This window comes from Salvelinus alpinus, chromosome 17, assembly GCF_045679555.1.
Source record: "Salvelinus alpinus chromosome 17, SLU_Salpinus.1, whole genome shotgun sequence".
Classification (NCBI taxonomy): domain Eukaryota; kingdom Metazoa; phylum Chordata; class Actinopteri; order Salmoniformes; family Salmonidae; genus Salvelinus; species Salvelinus alpinus.
This window is the reverse complement of record NC_092102.1, coordinates 10,003,711-10,026,852: the sequence shown is the minus strand read 5'-3', so window position 1 is coordinate 10,026,852 and position 23,142 is coordinate 10,003,711. Positions and strand designations below refer to the sequence as shown.

General features: G+C 41.9%; 1 protein-coding gene across 1 annotated transcript in view; it reads right to left on the bottom strand.

Annotated features, from left to right (window-relative positions):
* Positions 1 to 23,142, bottom strand: part of LOC139542092 (multiple epidermal growth factor-like domains protein 6) — a 78,591-nt gene that overhangs the window by 8,332 nt on the left and 47,117 nt on the right. Inside the window, exons 16-23 of the mRNA XM_071347124.1 lie at positions 20,709 to 20,840; positions 16,954 to 17,082; positions 13,341 to 13,472; positions 8,411 to 8,539; positions 8,126 to 8,254; positions 5,806 to 5,934; positions 3,534 to 3,662; positions 18 to 146 (exon numbers count right to left, since the gene is read on the bottom strand). Coding sequence (XP_071203225.1) covers positions 18 to 146; positions 3,534 to 3,662; positions 5,806 to 5,934; positions 8,126 to 8,254; positions 8,411 to 8,539; positions 13,341 to 13,472; positions 16,954 to 17,082; positions 20,709 to 20,840 — 1,038 coding nt within the window. The remainder of the gene's footprint in view (positions 1 to 17; positions 147 to 3,533; positions 3,663 to 5,805; positions 5,935 to 8,125; positions 8,255 to 8,410; positions 8,540 to 13,340; positions 13,473 to 16,953; positions 17,083 to 20,708; positions 20,841 to 23,142) is intronic.

The following is a 23,142-nucleotide window of genomic DNA, read 5'->3' as shown; positions in this document are numbered from 1 at the left end:
AGATTCTTGTTCCTTACCTGTCTGACAGTGCTGTCCTACCCAGCCTGGGCCACAGCTGCACTCTCCACTGCGACGGTCACACACACCACTGTTCAGACACGCACAGGGCTGAGCACAGTCCGCCCCAAACCAGCCATGGGCACACTCTGGGGATAGAATCAGAATCACCTTTATTCACCAAGTACATTTACACATACTCAAAATGTCACTTTGTGATATGGTACTGCTAGACAACATTTAGAGACAGAATACAGACAGGAGTTTACACAGAGTTAACATACATTATATACAAATAGGTAGAGTGAACTAGAGAAAGGGAGACAGGAGGGAGGAAGACAAGAAGGAATCATAAAATAAGTCATAGTGTTTTCTCTGCTACTGCACAGCTGTTGCCTAGTCACTTTATCCCTACCTGTATGTACATATCTGTTACCTCGTGCCACAGCACATCAACTCGGTACAATGTATCTAACCAAGTTATCTTTACTCATTGTGTATTTATTCCTCATGTTGTTATGTTTCTATACTGTTGGGAAGTAAGCATTTCGTTGTTAGCTTATACCTGTTGTTTAAGAATGAGTGACAAATAACATTTGATTTGATTTGAGAGAAAGAGGGAGGAAGAGAGAGGAGGAAGGGAGGAGAGCTAAAGAGGAGGGAGAGAAAGATAGGTAGGGGAGAGAGGAATGATAAAACGAGAGAGAGAGAAAGGTGATCCAGTCGTCAGTTGATTATCTAAATAGATCGTTCAGAGACGTTGACATAAATGCTCCGATTATAAGAGCTGTGAGATGCGTTACATCTACCACAACCTTTCCTTCTGTGTGTGTGTAAGCCCCACAGCACTTATTGCAGACGTTGTTCGAAATGTGCTCATACATTACATACAGTTCAATGGGAGGGGGAGTGGCACACACAGGGGAGACCAGGAGGTTGAACTCTGACTTCTATTTAGGACTTATTCTATCTAGAGACTTTTTTATATCTAGCTCTAGCAAGCAGATAAAGAGAACTGAGTCACTGAGTCCTGATTGTGACAATGGGGCCCTTGGTGTAGGCTTACAGCAGGTCCCAGAGATGGCATCAGTGAACCTGGAAGACGAGTAAAACATTGGAGCTGAATGTCATCATTAAAAATTAAGACGAGGAGCAGCGTTCAGGAGGCCACAAAAGTAAACGCCAGGAGGACAAGGTCATTGATTCAGCTGCCTTGCAGGAGAACATGTTCGACGTACTAGACTTTTCAGAAAGAACGGAATTGCAGCAGAATTGTGACCATTTTGAACAACATGTCGTCTCTGTCTTGAAAAATTTGAGTGATGAAAGACGACGTTGTGCACAAGAGGCAATTATGAGAGCGCTACATCAGTACACATGTAAGCAACACACTGAAAGCAACCTCTGCAGTCACACAACGGGTTGGAATATTAACATTAAAGATGAAGTGGATGAGGAAAAGATCGGAGTATTGGACCATGGTAAGAGCAAGTTTCATCTAAAGTTGTTTGGTGTTCTCAAGTTTTCATCTCTCATTGTGTAACCCAGAACCATCATCTACTGGATTCTCCATGGCATAGTTTTAGGACAGACTAAAGGTTTAATTGTCAAGGTGACCAATTGTGTGAGATGTTATTTCACAGCATGGAGACCTGCATGGTTCGGCATCAACATTGTCAATGCTACTATTTGTATTATTCAGTGTATGGCTGTCTGGAGTTTACTCAGACAGTATCAAGTCTTGTGAAATTAGTGTTTAGCTAACTGAACATGGTAAGAAATGACAACATATGATTGGTTTTGTTCTCCCTTTTGTCATGTACAGCTTACTTAAAAGCATTGATTTGTACATAGCACCAACTGACTTGCTATTCTGATGTCATTCACAAAGGAGAGACATCTTCAGGTCCAGGATCCAGAGGTGGCATCAGTGAAGCTGGAAGAATGCAGTCCAACACTGGATTTGAACGTCAACATTAAAAGGGGGAGATGATGAAGAGAAGACTGAGTCTTTTGTTTTTTCATGGTAAGAGCACATTGTAAGAGGGGGTTAACATTTTCCACAAATTAGTCTCTCCCTTTTCAAATTGAGAGGTAGAATTCTCATGTTACACATATGACTTTATTCATTAAATCAGTGAAATAAGTTGATTCTTAGCCACTTGTTTCAGCTTATTCTTCTGTTTTAATTCCCACAGGAGAACAACCTTACGCCTCTGACAAAGTTCAGCCAGCTTCTGCATCCAAAGAGCAAAACCAGGAAATTCACAAACCTAAGAGGTCTCCCCACTGCCCACATTGTGAGAAGAGTTCTCATCACATCTTGAAAGACACATGAAAACACACTCTGGAGAGAAGCTTTATTCCTGCTCTGATTGTGGGAAGTGCTCTGATTGTGGGAAGTCTCAATTGAGCGTCTTAAAACATCCCAAGCAAATGCACAGAGGAGAGAAGCCTTACCACTGCTCTGACACCGTTAATAGTTTCTCTTATCGTAACAACGCAAAACTTCACAAGCAAATACACACATGAGATAAGCCTTACCACTGCTCTGATTTTGTAGCTAGATTTGCTGGACAATATCATTCAAAAGTACACCAGCGGATACAACCTGGATAGAAGCCTTACCACTGCTCTGACTGTGAGAAGTAGTTACCTAATACCAAAAGATTTACCGACAAATTAATCTTACTGATAAAAAGCCTTACCCTTTTTTCAATGTAAAGATTTGTTAAGTGTGTGTATGAAGACTTTATGTGCCATATAAAGCCTTTACACCTTGCAGTTTGTTAAATGTTTTTTTCTGCAAAGCTGCCTTTCATTTTTGTAGGTAGAGTTATTTACAAAACGGGCAAATGTCATTTTCATAATCAAATTAGTGTTGAGCTTTGTCCTCTCATATTACAAAACTATGAACAATAAGCCGTTTTTATCAAGATTATCCATTTTATGTGCCTACATAGTTTTTTTGTTATGCAGCTAATTGATGCGCTTGAGACAATGATAATAAAGTCCTTACCCTGAATCCAGGTTATTCAGTATCGATTTTTGTCCACTTTTCATCTAAGGAATATCTCAACAGAAGCTATTCAGTGTTGCCAGGCTCTCTTGACTCTTCCACACCAAATCATATTAACACCTGCCCAACACATTTTGTTCTGCCCCAAAGACATGAAAAGCCATGACGCTTGAAATTAATTAAATGAATCATAAAGACAGTGATTATGGTATATTATTACATGATCTGTTAAAGTTATTGTATAATTCATTAAAATGTTGTTACTCACCTGATATTGTCATAACCACTGGATAACTGCCAATAACGTGATAACTTATTACATTAATTTGTCAAACACCGGGGCTAAGTTCTCTGTCAAGTTCTCCGTCAAGTTATTACATTAACCAGTTTTATGACACTATACAGTAAAAATGTACCGCGTTACCGCATTAACCTTTGTTACAGGGCCTAAGTGCATTGCAAATCTCCTAACCCCCCTTATTTCCCTTTTGGTCCTGTTGGTTGATCCATCACTTACCCAGTTCGCAGGCCACCCCGGTCCACCCGTTGGGGCACGAGCATCCCCCAGAGAAACGATCACACACACCACTATTCTGACACAGGCAGTGATGCAGGCAGTCTGACCCATAGAAGCCTTCTAGACATTCTGAAAGAGAGATACACATCGCTGTGAGCAGGAGACAGATTTCACCATATTTCGTACAGTACATCAGTCAGTTTTATTTCAATCCATGAGGGGGAGTGAACAAGTCGAGTGCACACCTCAGGGGTAGGGTAGAGAATTAGAGTGTACCATCTGTTTTGTATGAAAAGTCTGTCCCTTTTCACTCCTTTAGGGGGAGGGTAGTGATTCAGAGTGCAGTGGTTAGAAAGGGGGGAAAATGCTACCATTACCTAGCATTAGGGATGCTCTTTCTTAATGGGGCTTGTTGCAGGGAAGGTAAGGGAATGAAGTGTACAGATGTGGAGTATTGAATAGCAGTTAAGCATAGTCCACTTTTCCAATGGACTTCCCAATTTTGCCTGTGGGTTACTGGAGGCAAAATAATACATTCTCTTTCACAAACATGCCTGGAAGTGTGTGCATGAATGCATGCATGCACACATAAGTGTTTCCACAAAAATGTATTTTATCAGTGGTAGAAAGGGTCGCGAAAGGGAAAGGTGAGGTGGGTTGTTCAGGTTACAGATCTTCCCCATTTTTTTCAGGTTTTTGCTCTCAAATCACACTTTTTTTAACACTTAAAATGCCGGGCCTCGATACCCCGGTTCTAAGCAAATGAAACATATTTTTGATGTTAACATTCTAGCAGTTTAATAAATACATTTAATCACAATAATAATGCTTTAGTTGGTTATGAAGGTAACATTAGAATATGAAAGGAAATGTATTTCAACACAATAGCATTTTATTAGTATACTTTTGTATACTATTTAGCCAGTAGTTCAGAAAGTAGTGCTCACGAGCCAAAAGTGGTCCCTGAAAATTGTGTACTCTGCGAGATATGTGCACTGTGCACCACATAATTTCTCTCTCTCTCTCTACTGTGGGTGGATCATGTGCATCTTGTTACTGTAGCTGTCACTCATATGGTGAGGTGCTGAAACTCATTGGTTGAACTCGAATTGCTAGGCTGGCCTACCTGGGGGAAAATGTAGGTAAAATGGCGCAGAATAGGTTCCAGAAAAACAGTTGCTTCAAACTAGGGATTTCATGGCTAATTGAGGTAAAATTCTGCTCAAATTCTGCTCATAGATTATGCATGCATGAACTACACATTCACACATCCAGCCCAAAGAGGGAGGTTTAAAAAATATGTTCCGGAACATGGACACCATCACAAAGATCATCCATTATTAATTTGTTTAGGCATGTCTTACGGAACATTATGAAACTAAGAAAATGCATTTCAAAAGATCAGAATGGTATATTGTGAATTTAAATAGACTACTGTGCTTTGAGTGTCGCGAGTGCTCACGTGTAGAGTGCATGGAATCGTGGAAGACGGCTCAGTTATCCTTGCAAGGTGAGGGACCTGGAGTATTGAAAACAGGGCATTCAATCATATGGACCTGTATCTTTTGGAGTTTTTATTTTATTTATTACTTGTCTTTTTCTCCAAGTAATTGTATTAGTATAAAATATATATAATTTTTTGCTCATCTTTATCAAGGGATCCAATCATTTGTCTCCACTGTACGTGTGTTAATATACTTATTTAGGAAAGGTGAAGGACTGGGGGACATGACTTCAAATACAGTAGATTAATAAAACATGCAAATTCATGAATTCAAAATGACGCTCTCTGTGCTTCTAGTTTGAATCTAAAAGTAAAAATGTATAGAAGTTCTAAGTCCACAACAATGCTTAAACGGCATCAGGAGACCACTTTTGAGACGTGGGAAAAAATCTAAGAATGTTTTAAATATTTTGGAGTGTAGTTACACTTTAACGCAAGTGAGCATGCACCTAGCACTGTTGTCTGGTTAGCAGCGGTTCTGTAGCACACGTGATGGAGTTCACAAAACTAATGCCCACTAAATTGATGCAGATAATCATGATATTATTCTGACAGGTAGGCATACGCTACTTTGTAGCTAGTTAACATTTAATGGAGAAAGTATTTGGGAAAGCCTTTCCATCTACGAGAAGACGGTTATCATTAGCATTGCTATATTTTATCCTGTTTCATTATTTAATAGTTCACTGCTGCTAAATGAATACAGGGAAAACCGCTGCGCATGCACTCACACGCACACTCACACTCACACACGCACACTGACAGTACCTTTCTCACAGCTGGCGCCGGTCCAGCCTGGCATACACTGGCACTGCCCGCTCACAGGGTCACAGCTGGCATTATTACAGCACTCACAGGTGTGTTGACACCCACTTCCAAACCACCCCGCCTGGCATGCTACAACAGGAGCAGGGTGCAGAATGTTAGGGGGAACAAAAACAGACATAAGATACAGTGCCTTCGGAAAGTTTTCAGACCCCTTGACTTTTAATACACATTTTGTTACGTTACAGCCTTAATCTAAAATGGATGAAATAAAAACAGTTCCTCAGCATTTCCTCAGCAATACACACAATACCCTACAATGACAAAGTGAAAACAGGTTTTTAGAAATGTATTACAAATTAAAAACAGAAATACCTTATTTACATAAGTATTCAGATCCTTTGCTACGAGACTCGAAATTTAGCTCAGGTGTATCCTGTCTCCACTGATCATCCTTGAGATGTTTCTACAACTTGATTGGAGTCCACCTGTGGTAAATTCAATTGATTGGATATGACTTAGAAAGGCTACAGTCTACATAAGGTCCAACAGTTGACAGTGCATGTCAGAGCAAAAACCAAGCCATGAGATCAAAGGAATTGTCCATAGAGCTCCGAGACAGGATTGTGCCGAGGCACAGATCTAGGTCCCCTAGAACACCATCATTCTTAAATGGAAGAAGTTTGGAATCACCAAGACTCTTCCTAGAGCTGGCCGCCCGGCCAAACTGAGCAATCAGGGGAGAAGGGGCTTGGTCAGGGAGGTGACCAAGAAACCGATGGTCAATCTGACAGAGCTCTAGAGTTCCTCTGTGGAGATGGGAGAACCTTCCAGGAGGAAAACCATCTCTGCAACACTCCACTAATCAGGCCTTTATGGTAGAGTGGCCAGACAGAAGCCACTCCTCTGTAAAAGGCACAAGACAGCTCTCTTGGAGTTTGCCAAAAAGCACCTAAAGACTATCAGACCATCAGAAACAAGATTCTCTGGTCTAATGAAACCAAGATTTATCTCTTTGGCCCAAATGCCAAGTGTCACGTCTGGCGGAAACCTGGCACCGTCCCTACGGTGAAGCATGGTGGTGGCAGCATCATGCTGTGGGATGTTTTTCAGCGGCAGGGACTAGGAGACAAGTTGGGATCAAGGGAAAGATGAACGGAGCAAAGTACAGAGAGATCCTTTATGAAAACCTGTTTCAGAGCGCTCAGGACCTCAAACTGGGGCGAAGTTTCTCCTTCCAACAGGACAACGACCCTAAGCACACAGCCAAGACAACGCAGAAGTGGCTTCGGGACAAGTCTCTGAATGTCCTTGAGTGGCCCAGCCAGAGTTCGAACTTTAAGCCAATCGAACATCTCTGGAGAGACCTGAAAAAAGCTGTGCAGAAACGCTCCCCATCCAACCTGACAGAGCTTGAGAGGATCTGCAGAGAAGAATGGGAGAAACTCCCCAAATGCAGGTGTGCCAGCTTGTAGCGTCATACCCAAGAAGACTCAAGGCTGTAATCGCTGCCAAAGATGCTTAAACAAAGTACTGAGTAAAGTGTCTGAACACTTCCGTAAATGTGATATTTCAGTTGTTTTATTTTTAATAAATTAGCAACATTTTCTAAAAACCTGTTTTTGCTTTGTCATTGTGGGGTATTGTGATGTCATTATGGGGTATTGTGATGTCATTATGGGGTATTGTGATGTCATTGTGGGGTATTGTGTGTAGATTGAGGAAGGAAAAAAACAATTTCATCAAGTTGAGAATAAAGCTGTAACGTAACAAAAATTGAAAAGTCAAGGGGTCTGAATACTTTCTGAAGGCACTGTACCGTAACTGTACACAGATATAAAGAGTGTCGTGACAGAGTTTTGGAAATGCTCAGCTCTCCACACAATACAGGCACTACTGCAGGAAACACACACATACGTATGCACACACACACACACACACACACACACACACACACACACACACACACACACACACACACACACACACACACACACACACACACACACACACACACACACACACACACACACACACACACACACAAAAACATACACACGCTTCTTTGGAATGGGCCCTGCTCCTGCCCCGTTACCAGTTGAACTGAAAAATGACTATGTTGATCCAGGGGAACATGCAATGCCACATACAAACGGGGAACATGGGTATTAATGCACCAGACACAGAGAGAAATAGCACAATGGGGTGTAGTCGCTTCATTAAATCTACTTCCACCTGTTTATCAGTTTCTCTTTTCTTTTTTTTGAGCGGCTACAGAAATTCTATGGATGGATGGATGGGTGAATAGGCCAATAGGACTCACTGGTGTTGCATTGTGATCCGACCCAGCCGTCTGGACAGTGGCAGGCCCCTGTCAGGTGATCACATCTCCCCCCATTAGAACACTGACACTGCAGCTGACACTCCAGCCCATGGAATCCTTCAGGGCACGCTGCACAAACACAAACGGCACATCGAAACGTATGTACGCGCGCGCGCGCGCACACACACACACACACAAAGACAGTCACATTCCAAACATATCATGTGTGCATTCTTCACATACATACACAACCATACTCTAATTGGTTATCCAACACACACTTACGTTTTTCACAGTAGGTGCCTGTCCAACCAGGCAGGCAGGTGCAGGCTCCACCCATATGCTCACAGGCCGCCTCATTGGCACACTGGCACCTGCGTCTGCAGCCAGCGCCAAAGGAGCCCTCTGGGCACTCTGTTTCAGCGCCAGGGTAGAGACAGAGAGAAAGAGCTTAGAGAGAAACTAAAACACTTTTCCCTGCTAGTGACTTTGTTATTAAACAGTGTCAGGCAGAGAAGGCCCCAACCCAGCTAGTCTATGTACAGTCACACACATTGATACACACAACTCACACAAGTCAGTGGAGGCTCCTCAGAGGAAGAAAGGGGAGGAATTTTAGAAAAATTATCCCTTTAGATAAAACTATACTAAATATGTCACCAAATACCTGATTAAAACACACTTTTGCAATGAATGTTTACAGTAGTCTCAACAGTACCCTCAAGGGTAGCACCATAGTGTAGCCGCAGCACAGCTATTTTCTAGCCTTCTATGGCTACATTGACTTCAATACAAAACCTAGGAGGATCGTGCTCCTCACCCCCTTCCATAGACCTACAGTACATGGTAAAGCTTCACTCCTTTCTATACTCAAGTCCAGCTCTCTCAGGTGTGAGCGGTTTAAGAGACCAGAGAGACCAGAGAAGCACAGCCTTCCTCTATGACCCTACTTCCAGAGGACGTCCTCCAACCAATCAAAGCTTTTGCAGTATGAACTAACATGTTGTCCATCCAATCAAAGGATCAGAGAATGAACCTAGCACTACGCATATGTGATTTTTGTGAGTTGGTGACATTGTTGGATAGATTGAGATTGAGATCGTTTTTAGGATATTATTCAATTCAAATTAGTTTGTTCACACTACAGGTGACGGAGGAGGTAGATGATATATTGTTTTCTTGGTTTTAGAACTTTATATTTGTGTCGCATTAGTGTAATTGATTTAAATTTGCCTTGCCAACTTCAGTAGCAAGTAGCTAGCTAGCAGAGTGCAGTTTTCTCTGCCAGAATGACGAACGCCAACTACAACGTAGTGGATTTTTTGTTGAAAAACCCCTTTCATTGCCCACATCAGATTCAAACTTCTGGGAAAAAGCCACATCGATCATGTCATGGATGAAGGTCTGCATATTCAAACTACGAGAAGGTGAAACAGGGATGTTCTCAAGCAGCTTATCGACAAAGCTGCATTTTTGGCTATGTAAGAGTTGGCACAATGAGAGGGAAACAAGGCCAACTACAAGGAGCTTGCAGAGGTAATTGCACGTTACGATGCTTTACATGCTGAGAATATGGACGTTTCTAATGTCTCCTCTGGGATGCAGAAATAAATTCAAAATGATTTCATAGCTTCCATCGCACAATCCATTAAAAGTTAGATTTAAAAAAGCCTACTGGGCACACATTGGTTGAATCAACATTGTGTCCACGTAATTTCAAGAAAATTACATTGAACCAACATGGAATAGACAATGTATTGACATCTGTGCCCAGTGGAGGTTGACGAAGAGGGCGCTTTCCACTTTGCTCCGATATTTATTTAGCAAACGGAATGACTCCCGACAGACACAAGAAAATACTCTTAACATAAATGCTATAGCAGCCTAGGCTGCACCTAAACATTAGTGATACTGACATGCTATATGAGATGAAAACAAGACAATTTCTCAGTCTAATCAACTGTAGGCTACTAACAGCAGCTGCATACAGCCTATACGTCCTGTCCATCTGGTAAATGAATTCATAACAATGTATTTAAAGTCCATTTGTTTGTGTGAGTAGAAAATGTGAATGTGATCAAATTTGGCTTATATTCCAACTCGGCCTGGCTCGGCTGCCTAGGATTAATCAATCAACACAACAGTGATGCCAAAGACTGTGAATGAATGAATTTTTAACTAGGCCAACAGTTGCATAGGCCTACACCAGTGGTTCCCAAACTTGTTATAGTCCCGTACCCCTTCAAACATTCAACCTCCAGCTGCGTACCCCCTCCAGCACCAGGGTCAGCGCACTCTCAAATGTTGTTTTTTGACATCATTGTAAGGCTGCCACACACACACTATACGATACATTTATTAAACATAAGAATGAGTGTGAGTTGTCACACCCGGCTCGTGGGAAGTGACAAAGAGCTCTTATAGGACAAGGGCACAAATAATAATATAATAATAATCAATAATTTTGCTCTTTATTTAGCCATCTTACATATAAAACTTTATTTGTTCATCAAAAATTGTGAATAACTCACCCCTGGTTAATGAGAAGGGTGTGCTTGAAAGGATGCGCATAACTCTGCAATGTTTGGTTGTGTTGGAGAGAGTCAGTCTTAAATCATTTTCCACACACAGTCTGTGCCTGTGTTTAGTTTTCATGCTAGTGAGGGCCGAGAATCCACTCTCACATAGGTACGTGGTTGCAAAGGTCATCAGTGTCTTAACAGCGCGATTTGCCAAGGCAGGATACTCTGAGTGCAGCCCAATCCAGAAATCTGGCAGTGGCTTCTGATTAAATAAAATTTTCATAGAACCGCTTGTTGCAATTTCGATGAGGATCTCTTGTTCAGATATCAGTAAATGGACTGGAGGCAGGGCATGAAAGGGATAAGGAATCCAGTTGTTTGTGTCATCCGCTTCGGGAAAGTACCTGCGAAACTGCACACAAACAATCATACAATGATGAAAAGACTTGTGTGTTGCCCTTGTTAATGCAGACAGAGAAGAGCTCCAACTTCTTAATCATAGCCTCAATTTTGTTCCGCACATTGAATCTAGTTGCGGAGAGTCCCTGTAATCTTAGATTCAGATCATTCAGGCGAGAAAAAACATCACCCAGATAGGCCAGTCATGTGAGAAACTCGCCATCATGCAAGCGGTCAGACAAGTGAAAATCATGGTCAGTAAAGAAAACTTTAAGCTTGTCTCTCAATTTAAAAAAGTGTCAATACTTTGCCCCTTGATAACCAGCACACTTCGGTATGTTGTAAAAGCATTACATGGTCGCTGCCCATTTCATTGCATAGTGCAGAAAATACACGAGAGTTCAGGGGCCTTGCTATAACAAAGTTAACCATTTTTACTGTAGAGTCCAAAACGTATTTCAAGCTGTCAGGCATTCCCTTGGCAGCAAGAGCCTCTCAGTGGATGCTGCGCTGCAGTGTACCCAAGTGGCGTCGGAAGCAACTGCTTGCACGCACGTTACCACTCCACTATGTCTCCCTGTCATTCTAGGCAGAGTTCCTCTGTCCAGTGTCTGTGTTCTTTTCCCCATCTTAATCTTTTTTTTTTATTGGCCAGTCTGAGATATGGCTTTTTCTTTGCAACTCTGCCTCGAAGGCCAGCATCCCGGAGTCGCCTCTTCACTGTTGACGTTGAGACTGGTGTTTTGCGGTTACTACTTAATGAAGCTGTCACTCTAATGTACTTGTCCTCCTGCTCAATGGTGCACCGAGGCCTCCCACTCCTCTTTCTGTTCTGGTTAGAGACAGTTTGCGCTGTTCTGTGAAGGGAGTTGTACACAGCGTTGTACAAGATTTTCAGTTTCTTGGAAATTTCTCACACGGAATAGCCTTCATTTCTCAGAACAAGAACAGACTGACGAGTTTCAGAAGAAAGTTCTTTGTTTCTGGCCATTTTGAGCCTGTAATCAAACCCACAAATGTTGATGTTCCAGATACTCAACTAGTCTAAAGAATGCCAGTTTTATTGCTTCTTTAATCAGGACAACAGTTTTCAGAGCTGTGCTAACATAATTGCAAAAGGGTTTTGTAATGATCAATTAGCCTTTTAAAATGATAAACCTGGATTAGCTAACACAATGTGCCATTGGAACGCAGGAGTGATGGTTGCTGATAATGGGCCTCTGTACACCTATGCAGATATTCAATTTTAAAAATCTGCCGTTTCCAGCTACAATAGTCATTTACAACATTAACAATGTCTACACTGTATTTCTGATCAATTTGATGTTATTTTAATGTACAAAAAATTAGCTTTTCTTTCAAAAACAAGGACATTTCTAAGTGACCCCAAACTTTTGAATGGTAGTGTAAGTGAACCCCAAATTAATGTAGTTCTCATCATATTTGCGCCTCTTCGATGGTCCAATGTCCATGTCTGTTGTTCGGTGCTTTCCCAGGTAAGGAGGCAGTAGCTCTTCGGCTGCATCAGATTCACAACTGTCTGTGTCCATGCTAACTGGGCTAACAACAAATGTAGAATTACTGATGCTAGCATTGGATGTGCTCGTGGAAGCAGAACAACTTGTGTCATCGACAGGTGCAGATGTAGAACTGTTGGTAGTAGCAGTACTACCAGTAGAGCTGTTATGTGTCTCTATGGACGTGGGCCTTACTTTATTTTTTACCATTTATCAATTTTCGAAAAAACGGAATGAGCAGCAGCTACGTTTGGCTACATACGGACCGTTAGTGGAATTCCCGCGAGAGAGTAACGGTTAATTTGGTTGGATGTTAATTATTTGACTAAGCTACCTGTATTTGACATTGTGTTGTTATTTCGCTAGACGGTATCATTTTATTTGTGGCAGTGAAACGAGGCTATTAAGAACAGGTAGGCTGCTTCTTTATATTCTGAAAGGAGTTGTTGTTGTTTGTAACTGTGTAGGACAAGAAAGCGCATGCAGTCTCCATTAGCCTAGCTAGCTAGCTCGCTTAACTAGCTTCTCACGTTTTTTACTTTTAAAGGTTTTTATTTAACCTTTATTTAACTAGGAAAGTTAAATACCGTCAATACAGGTATTACGCAATCATATTGGATGATAAATAACCTTGCTATTGCAACTATTAGTCTTGGTTGGTTGCTGTCCCTTGATTTTTGAAACACGCTTTGTCCCATTCTCCTAAATGTTCCAAGTCACCAGCCTCCTTTAACACACACACACTCACACTAGAAAGGAGATATTTTATGTTTGTACTCTGTTGGCAGCGTGGTCCTGTGTAGCCCGTCTCACAGCGACACTGTCCCGTGATGAGGTCGCAGCTGCCATCGTTGTCCGGGCACTCACACACGTTGGCACAGTCCACCCCCCAGCGCCCGGCGTCACACGCTACCATGGAGACAGAGGTCAGAGGTCAAAAGTCATGCCCTCCACAACTGGGTAGGGGGCTTAAAGGGAGAATAGAGTGCCATTTCACACACACAAGACCTTTCAGTATTTCAAATGTCTCTCCAAATCAAAGTGAACATGATCAAAAAAGTAACCAACTAATGAAGTACAGTGTTATCCCCTGAGGTCGATGTCTGCGCCACCGCAGAAAATTTATTAGCTAAATAAAAATTCCCATAAAAACCTGTCAGTTAAAGCTAGAGATATGTTTTTTTGCATTGGATGCGTCTCAATCCACGACACCCGCCTATGTCGCACTTCCACATCTGCGGTGAAAGGTGACAGAGCGAGAGCGCTGCTTGTCAGACCATGAGACAACTCAAATTGTAGCGTCCGAACGGTTTGGCCTAAAAAACTATTATGACCCCTCTATGGAAAGATTGGACTTTCACACACATTACAGTGTTCTCCGTTTTGTGTCTCGTCGTGGAGAGGTGAGACTCTCACGAACACGTACAGTACATGTCGGTTGGTTGGCTCTTGGACACGCCTACACAAGACTCGTCTGAAGGTCCCTGGGGACTAGTTCATTTTCTAAAATGGAATTACAGTGTACAGTTCATATAAGGTCCTAATCGATGGATTTCACATGACTATGGTAGGTCCGCCCACTTGGCAGTCAGGCCCACCCACTGGGGAACCAGGCCCAGGCAATCAGAATTAGGATTTCTCCACAAAAGGGCTTTATTCCAGACAGCGATAGTCATCAGCAACCCCCCACTCCCACTCAGACGATCCCCTAGGTGAAGAAGCCGGATGTGGAGGTCCTGGGCCGGCGTGATTACACGTGGTCTGTGGTTGTGAGGCCGGTTGGACGTACTGCCAAATTCTCTAAAACAACGTTAGAGGCAGCTTATTAAGGTAGATAAATGAACATTCAATTATCTGGCAACAACTCTGGTGGACATTCCTGCAGTCAGCTTGCCAATTGCACGCTCCCTCAAAACTTGAGACATCTGTGGCATGGTGTTGTGTGACTAAACTGCACATTTTAAAGTGGCCTTATATTGTCACCAACACAAGGTGCACCTGTCTAATGATCATGCGGTTTAATCAACTTCTTGATATGCCACACTTGTCAGGTGGACGGATTATCTTGGCAAAGGAGAAATGCTCACTAACAGGGATGTAAACACACAAACATTTGAGATAAATAATTTTTTTGTGCATGAACATTTCTAGGATTTTTTATTTCAGCTAATGTAACATGGGACCAACACTTTATATGTTGCATTTATATTTTTGTTCGGTGTACATATGGACACTTGTTAGTGCCAAAAATAAGGGGTTAAATACATGTAAAAAAAAAAAATAACTGCTGTTTCCTGGTCTTTCTTATTTCTCTCAGATACATGTATAGGACAGACACTTCAGAACAAACTTCCTTTAGATTTTTGGGGGGGACTATCTGTTGCTCAATGTAGTGAATCTGTTATTCAATGCATTTGCATTGGCTAATAGCACTAAGCCCAAATAAAATGTTTCATAAAAAAATGATAATAAAATAAATTATACTTCAAGGTGTCTTAAAATTCAAAAGCAAATAGCTAAATGATCCTTGGTATGACTTTCTTAAAATAATTCCACATATAATGCCTTCAGAAAGTATTCACACCCCTTAACATTTTCCACATTTTGTTACGTTACAGCCTCATTCTAAAATGTATTAAATTGTTTTTTTCCTCATCAATCTACACACAATATCCCATATTGACAAATACTCGGTATTGTTGTTGAATCACCTTTGGCAGTGATTACAGCATCCAATCTTTTAGGGTATGACGCTACAATCTTGGCACACCTGTATTTGGGGAGTTTCTCCCATTCTTCTTTGCAGATCCTCTCAAGCTCTGTCAGGTTGGATTAGGAGCGTTGCTGCACAGCTATTTTTAGGTCTCTCCAGAGATGTTCGATTGGGTTCAAGTCTGGACTCTGGCTGGGCAACTCAGGGAAATTCGGAGACTTATCCCGAAGCCACTGCTGTGCTGTCTTGGCTGTGTGCTTAGGGTCGTTGTCCTGTTGGAAGGTGAACCTTCACTCCAGTCCTGAGTGCTCTGGAACAGGTTTTCATCAAGGATCTCTCTGTACTTTGCTCCATTTGTCTTTGCCACGATCCTGACTAGTTTCCAAGTCCCTGCTGCTCAAAAACTTCCCCAAAGCATGATGCTCCCACCACCATGAGTCACCGTAGGGATGGTGCCAGGTTTCCTCCAGAAGTGACGCTTGGCATTCCAGCCAAAGAGTTCAATCTTGGTTTCATCAGACAAGATAATCTTGTTTCTCATGGTCTGAGAGTCTTCAGGTGCCTTTTGGCAAACTCAAAAAGGGCTGTTATGTGCCCTTTACTGAGGAGTGGCTTCCGTCTGGCCCCTCGACCGTAAATATCTGATTGTTGGAGAGCTGCAGAGATGGTTGTCCTTCTGGAAAGTTCTCCCATCTCCACAGAGGAACTCTAGCTCTGTCAGAGTGACCATCGGGTTCTTTGTCACCTCCCTGACCAAGGCCCTTCTCCCCCGATTGCTCAGTTTGGCCAGGTGGCCAGCTCTAGGAAGAGTCTTGGTGGTTCCAAACTTCTTCCATTTAAGAATGTGAGAGGGCACTGTGTTCTTGGGGACCTTCAATGCTGCAGACATTTTTTGGTACCCTTCCCCAGATCTGTGCCTCGACACAATCTTGTCTTGGAGCTCTATGGACAATTCCTTCGACCTCATGGCTTGGTTTTTCCTCTGACATGCACTGTCAACTGTGGGACTTTATATAAACAGGTGTGTGCCTTTCCAAATCATATCCAATCAATTGCATTTACCACAGATGGACTTCAAGTTGTAGAAACATCTCAAAGATGATCAATGGAAACAGGATGCACATGAGCTCAATTTTGAGTCTAATAGAAAAGGGTATGAATACTGATGTAAATAAGGTATTTCTGTTTTTTCTTTTATATAAATTTGTAAACATTTCTAAAACTGTTTTCGCTTCATTATGGGGTATTGTGTGTAGATTGCGGAGTTCTTTTCCCTCCTCATTTCATCCATTTTAGAATACGGCTGAAACGTAACAAAATGTGGAAAAAGTCAAGGGGCCTGAATACTTTCCAAAGGCACTGTAGCTTAGTAGAACGCCCTCCCCCGGATTAGACAGGGTTTAGACTCTTATGGGTTATTATCACTATAATTGCAAGCCGTAGTGGTAGCAGACCTGGATTCACTACTATATGAAGTCTTTCAAATACGTTTGCTTTAGCCAGATGTGCACGGTTTACAATTTTTCGACTCTTCTATTGGTTCCCTTGTGCCAGGGAAACTCAATTAAATCAATCAGATTGAAATAATATTTGATTTGAACCCAGGTCTGAGTTGTAAGGGGGGGGGATCATAAAGTACTACAGTATTGATTGTGGCTCACACACTGTCAGCCTTACCTCTACTGCAGCTGGGTCCAGTCCATCCTTCAGGACAGGCACAGCGGCCCGTCAACGGGTGGCAGCGCCCACCGTTATCGCACCGACAGCGTAGATGGCAACCCAGGCCAAATCTACCCAACAGGCAGACTAAGAGACAGAGATAGTATGGTAAAATATATAGGGCTGGGAATTACCAGGGACCTCACGATACGATATTATCACATTCCTTAGGTGCCGATAAGATATACATTGCGATTCTATACATATCACGTATTGAAATTCGATACTGCAATTTTATTGTGATTTGATGTTCCAAACATATTGCTCACTACTGTATATGTCTGCTGCAGAGGAACAAGAGAGACATGAGGAAACGAGTTTAGGAGATACAGTGCCTTCGGAAAGAATTCAGACACCTTGACTTGACACATTTTGTTTATTTACAGCCTTATTCTAAAATGGATTAAATTTGAGTTTTTTCCTCATCAATCTACACAGAGTACCCCATAATGACAAAGCAAAAACAGTTTTAATTTTTGTTTTGCTAATTTATAAAAAAAAAAAAAAATGAAATATCACAATTACATACATTTGAAGTCATAAGTTTACATACACCTTAGCCAAATACATTTAAACTCAGTTTCACAATTCCTGAAATTTAATCTTAGTAAAAAATCCCTGTCTTAGGTCAGTTAGGATCACCAATTGATTTTAAGAATGTGAAATGTCAGAATAATAGCGGAGAGAATGATTTATTTCAGCTTTTATTTCTTTCATCACATTCCCAGTGGGTCAGAAGTTTACATACACTCAAGTAGTATTTGGTAGCATTGCCTTTAAATTGTTTAACTTGGGTCAAACATTTCGGGTAGCCTTCCACAAGCTTCCCACAATGAGTTGGGTGAATTTTGGACCATTCCTCCTGTCAGAGCTGGTGTAACTGAGTCAGGTTAGTAGGCCTCCTTGCTCGCACACGCTTTTTCAGTTCTGCCCACAAATTTTCTATAGGTTTGAGGTCAGGGCTTTGTGATGGCCACTCCAATACCTTGACTTTGTTGTCCTTAAGCCATTTTGTCACAACTTTGGAAGTATGCTTGGGGTCATTGTCCATTTGGAAGACCCATTTGCGACCAAGCTTTAACTTCCTGACTGATGTCTTGAGATGTTGCTTCAATATATCCACATAATATTCCTACCTCATGATGCCATCTATTTTGTGAAGTGCACCAGTCCCTCCTGCAGCAAAGCACCCCCACAACCTGATGCTGCCACCCCCGTGCTTCACGGTTGGGATGGTAACCTTCGGGCTTGCAAGCCTCCCCCTTTTCCTCCAAACATAACGATGGTTATTATGGCCAAACAGTTCTATTTCTGTTTCATCAGACCAGATGAAATTTCTCCAAAAAGTACGATCTTTGTCACCATGTGCAGTTGCAAAACGTAGTATGGCTTTTTTATGGTGGTTTTGGAGCAGTGGCTTCTTCCTTGCTGAGCGGCCTTTCAGGTTATTTCGATATAGGACTCGTTTTACTGTAGATATAGATTATTTTGTCCCCGTTTCCTCCAGCATCTTCACAAGGTCCTTTGCTGTTACTCTGGGATTGATTTGCTCTTTTCGCACCAAAGTACGTTCATCTCTAGGAGACACAAGGCATCTCCATCCTGAGCGGTATGACGGCTGCGTGGTCCCATGGTGTTTATACTTGCGTACTATTGTACAGATGAACGTAGTACCTTCAGGCATTTGGAAATTGCTCCCAAGGATGAACCAGACTTGTGGAGGTCTACAATTATTTTTCTGAGGTCTTGGCGGATTTCTTTTGATTTTCCCATGATGTCAAGCAAAAAGGCACTGAGTTTGAAGGTAGGCCTTGAAATACATCCACAGGTACACCTCCAATTGACTCAAATTATGTCAATTAGCCTATCAGAAGCTTCTAAAGCCATGACATCATTTTCTGGAATTTTCCAAGCTGTTTAAAGGCACAGTCAAATTAGTGTATGTAAACTTCTGACCCACTGGAATTGTCATACAGTGAATTATAAGTGATATAATCTGTCTGTAAACAATTGTTGGAAAAATTACTTGTATCATGCACAAAGTAGATGTCCTAACCGACTTGCCAAAAGTATAGTTTGTTAACAAGACATTTCTGGAGTCGTTGAAAAACAGGTTTTAATGACTCCAACCTAAGCGTGTGAAAACTTCAACTGTAAGTATTCAGACCCCTTACTCAGTACTTTGTTGAAGCACCTTTGGCAGCGATTACAGCCTCGAGTCTTCTTGATTATGACACTACAAACTTGACACACCTGTATTTGGGAAATTTCTCCAATTCTTCTCTGCAGATCCTCTCGAGCTCTGTCAGATTGAATGGGGAGCGTTGCTGCACAGCTATTTTCAGGTCTCTCCAGAGATGTTCGATCGGGTTCAAGCCTGGGCTCTGGCTGTGCCACTCAAGGACATTCAGAGACTTGTCCCGAAGCCACTCCTGCGTTGTCTTGGCTGTGTCCTAGGGTCGTTTTCCTGTTAGAAGGTGAACCTTCGCCCCAGTCTGAGGTCCTGAGCGCTCTGTATCAGGTTTTCATTAAGGATCTCTGTACTTTGCTCCTTTCATCTTTGCCTCGATCTTGACTAGCCTCCCAGTCAATGCCATTGAAAAACATCCTCACAGCATGATACTGCCACTCTTGACTCTTGGCATTCAGGCCAAAGAGTTCAATCTTGGTTTCATCATACCAGAGATTATGTGCCTTTACTGAGTCTGGCTTCCGTCTGGCCACTCTACCATAAAGGCCTGATTTGGGGAGTGCTGCAGAGATGGCTGTCCTTCTGGAAGGTTCTCCCATCTCCACAGAGGAACTCTAGAGCTCTGTCAGAGTGACCATCGGGTTCTTGGTCACCTCCCTGACCAAGGCCCTTCTCCCCCGATTTCTCAGTTTGGCCGGGCGGCCAGCTCTAGGAAGAGTCTTGGTGGTTCCAAACTTCTTCCATTTAAGAATGATGGAGACCACTGTGTTCTTGGGGACCTTAAATGCTGCAGACATTTTTTGGTACCCTTCCCCAGATCTGTGCCTCGACACAATCATGTCTCAGAACTCTACGGACAATTCCTTCGACCTCATGGCTTGCTCTGACATGCATTGTCAACTGTGGGACCATATATAGACAGGTGTGTGGCATTCGAAATCATGTCCAACCAATTGAATTTACCACAGGTGGACTCCAATCAAGTTGCAGAAACATCTTAAGGATGATCAATGGAAACAGGATGCTCAATTTCGAGTCTCATTGCAAAGGGTCTGAATACTTATGTAAATAAGGTATTTCTGTTTTTTATTTTTTAATAAATTTGCTAACATTTCTAAAAACCTGTTTTCACTTTGTCATTATGGGGTGTTGTGTGTAGATTGCTGAGAATTTTTATTTATTTAATCCATTTTAGAATGAACAAAACGGGGAAAAATTCAAGGGATCAGAATACTTTTACTAAGTTCTCAAAACATGTTGGCACACCATTTAGAACATTGAGAACAAGCGATAGGCTGAGAAATACCTTGAGCACAGGTACAGCTGACTAACTTAACTACTTAGCAAAAAATATTAATATTTTTCTTATATTATTTATTTATTTTTACTAATTGATACTTGGTCAGTGTCAATATTAAATTATATTGCGATACTCCACTGTATACATATTTCCCCCCACCCCTACAATTATACTAAGTCTGAGGAGTGGAGACTAGAGTGTGTGTGCACGTGTGTCTCTCACCACTCTGACAAAGGGTGCCCATGTATCCAGGTTGGCAGCGGCACGTTCCATTGTGTTTGTCACACACTCCCCCGTTCTGACAGTGAGGACAGGAGCCTGAGCAGCCCACACCCCATCGACCCTCCTCACACTCTAACAAACAAACAGACAGAGAGAGAGCGAGAGAGAAAAAGTGAGAGAGAGAGAAAGACTCCAAAGACTACATGGTGAATTAATTGTTCTATTCTCCATCTCCTTAATACTATTAAGTATTATTATTCTGACCAGTGTTCCATGGTGAAAGAATGAACAGAGTAGTGTTTCTCATGTCTTCTATGAAAATCAAATTTGATAAAGTGCTGTTTTAAAATATGTATAACTCGCAGTGGCGATTCTAGCATCTAAATGTTGTTGGGGCAAAAAAAATGTTTTTGTGGGGAATGCATGCCAGCAAAGCCATTACACAACACTAAACAATACATTAATTGCACTATAATGGTGACAAATGGTGCCTACAAACTGTTAGGGCCTACATAAAGCTGTCCCAACAGAGTCCCAACACCTTACCACTGCTACACCTGGCTATCAGCGGAGCCTTGTCTGGCAGCGAAACAGTTCATTCAGCCTCATTTACTGTCTTTAAAAAAAACATAGCTGATATGGCTGACTTGCTTAAACAAATGTGGTTCCTACTGACAATTGAGATGTACAAAATATGGCATAAGGGGCGACAAGCGGACAAGAGTCAATGCGTAATTTTGATTAAGACATTAATGAGCGAGCTAGGACGGACGTACTGTAGTCAATGTAACTATTTGTTCAGCACTTTTGAAATGTACAGCGACAGAATTCAGAACATGGGCCGTTCATACAGTGTTCTCCCTGTACACCAAGTCAGAATTGTAGAATAAATAAAGGGGCATACAAGCAATGAAAGCTCTTACAATATTTTATAATTATATTTCTCTAAAACAGGTTGTAGGCTACATGTGCACCACCAAGTCAGAACAGTAGGCAAAATTAAGAGGGGATAATATACCAAATTATTAGGGTGAGGAACATGGGCTCCTAACAGCATACTATACAGCATACACTTAGTATTACTTTCTTAGCTACAGTTTACATATCTCCCTGGCATATTACATAATTTATGCAGCAGCGTACAATACATTTTTGGATTCACCTTGTTGTGCTGTGCTCACTTGAACAGGAAGGTGGCGCGACGGTCCTTCATGGGCAAATTTTGTCATCAAACTTTGTCATCAATCTGGCATTTTCTGGATTTATGGTGCTTTCAAGACAACTGGAAACTCAGAAAAAAAAAAAAAATCATGATGACGTCAGTGATCTTCAGGTTGTAGCTCTAGAAAGAGGCCCGAGTTCCCGACTTACAATTCAGAGTTGGTTGACCGTTCAAAACTTATTTTCCCAGTCGGAGCTCGTTTTCTTCCCCCCCGAGTTCCCAGTTGTCTTGAACTCACTGAAGTCAGATTTCCCAGTTCCGAGTTAAGTGGCTTTGAGCGGGGCAGAAATCATGCTGGATTGACAATGTTAAATGTTTATCATTTTAAGCTTGGAAAAACGACTCTTAAACCCAGACTTGGGACCACATTGCAAATCCACTGAATAGCAGGCTAGTGATTGCTTTGCAATGCTTGCAGTTAGCCACTAATTCCTTCCAAATCACTATTGTTGAATTTGCGATTTCCAACTTGTGTTATGTTTTGTCCAATGGCCGATGAGCACCGATACGTTTTATCTATAATTTCTCTTCATTATTTATCTTCATATGACAAGGATTAAAAAGCATTTGCCAGTAGATTGTCAACTTGATGATGATGACTGCTAGCTTGCTAGCTAAGAGTTGGAAAGTATGATGTTGACATGATCAGTCCAATCAAAGCTACTGTAGATATAACACGATTTGACGTCATTTTATCTGTGGCCAATGACTTCTAATGTAACTCTATGGCAGCACCCAAGGGGGCTTGCATTTTGGTGGGTTGCCGCTGATAACTCTCTACAGAGGGTTTTTCTGACGACAAATACTCTTGATCTGTCTCTCTCTCCATCTCTCACATGTGTACTGTAATGGGTGCACAAGCCTTTTTGTTAACATTGTTTTTATGGGTCCATATTGTGACACAACTCTTCCTGCGAAACAGTGAATGAGGAGAGGCTCCAATGCTTTAGCTGCCCCATCATTTTCCGTGCCGTTTTGGTTCATGTTGACCTTAGCCAGAGGTGAACAAGGTCGAGTAAAGACACTCGATGCATCCCAAATGGCAGAGCCCTGGTACAAAGTAGTGCACTAAGTAGGGAATAGGGTACCATTTGGGACACAGCAAGTGTGGTGTGGAACTTAAGGACTCACTTCTCTCTAAAACCGCCAGACTCAGTTCCATCTCGTCCTCCAAGGAGCTCGTATTCACAACAATGTCCAAGAGAAACTCAA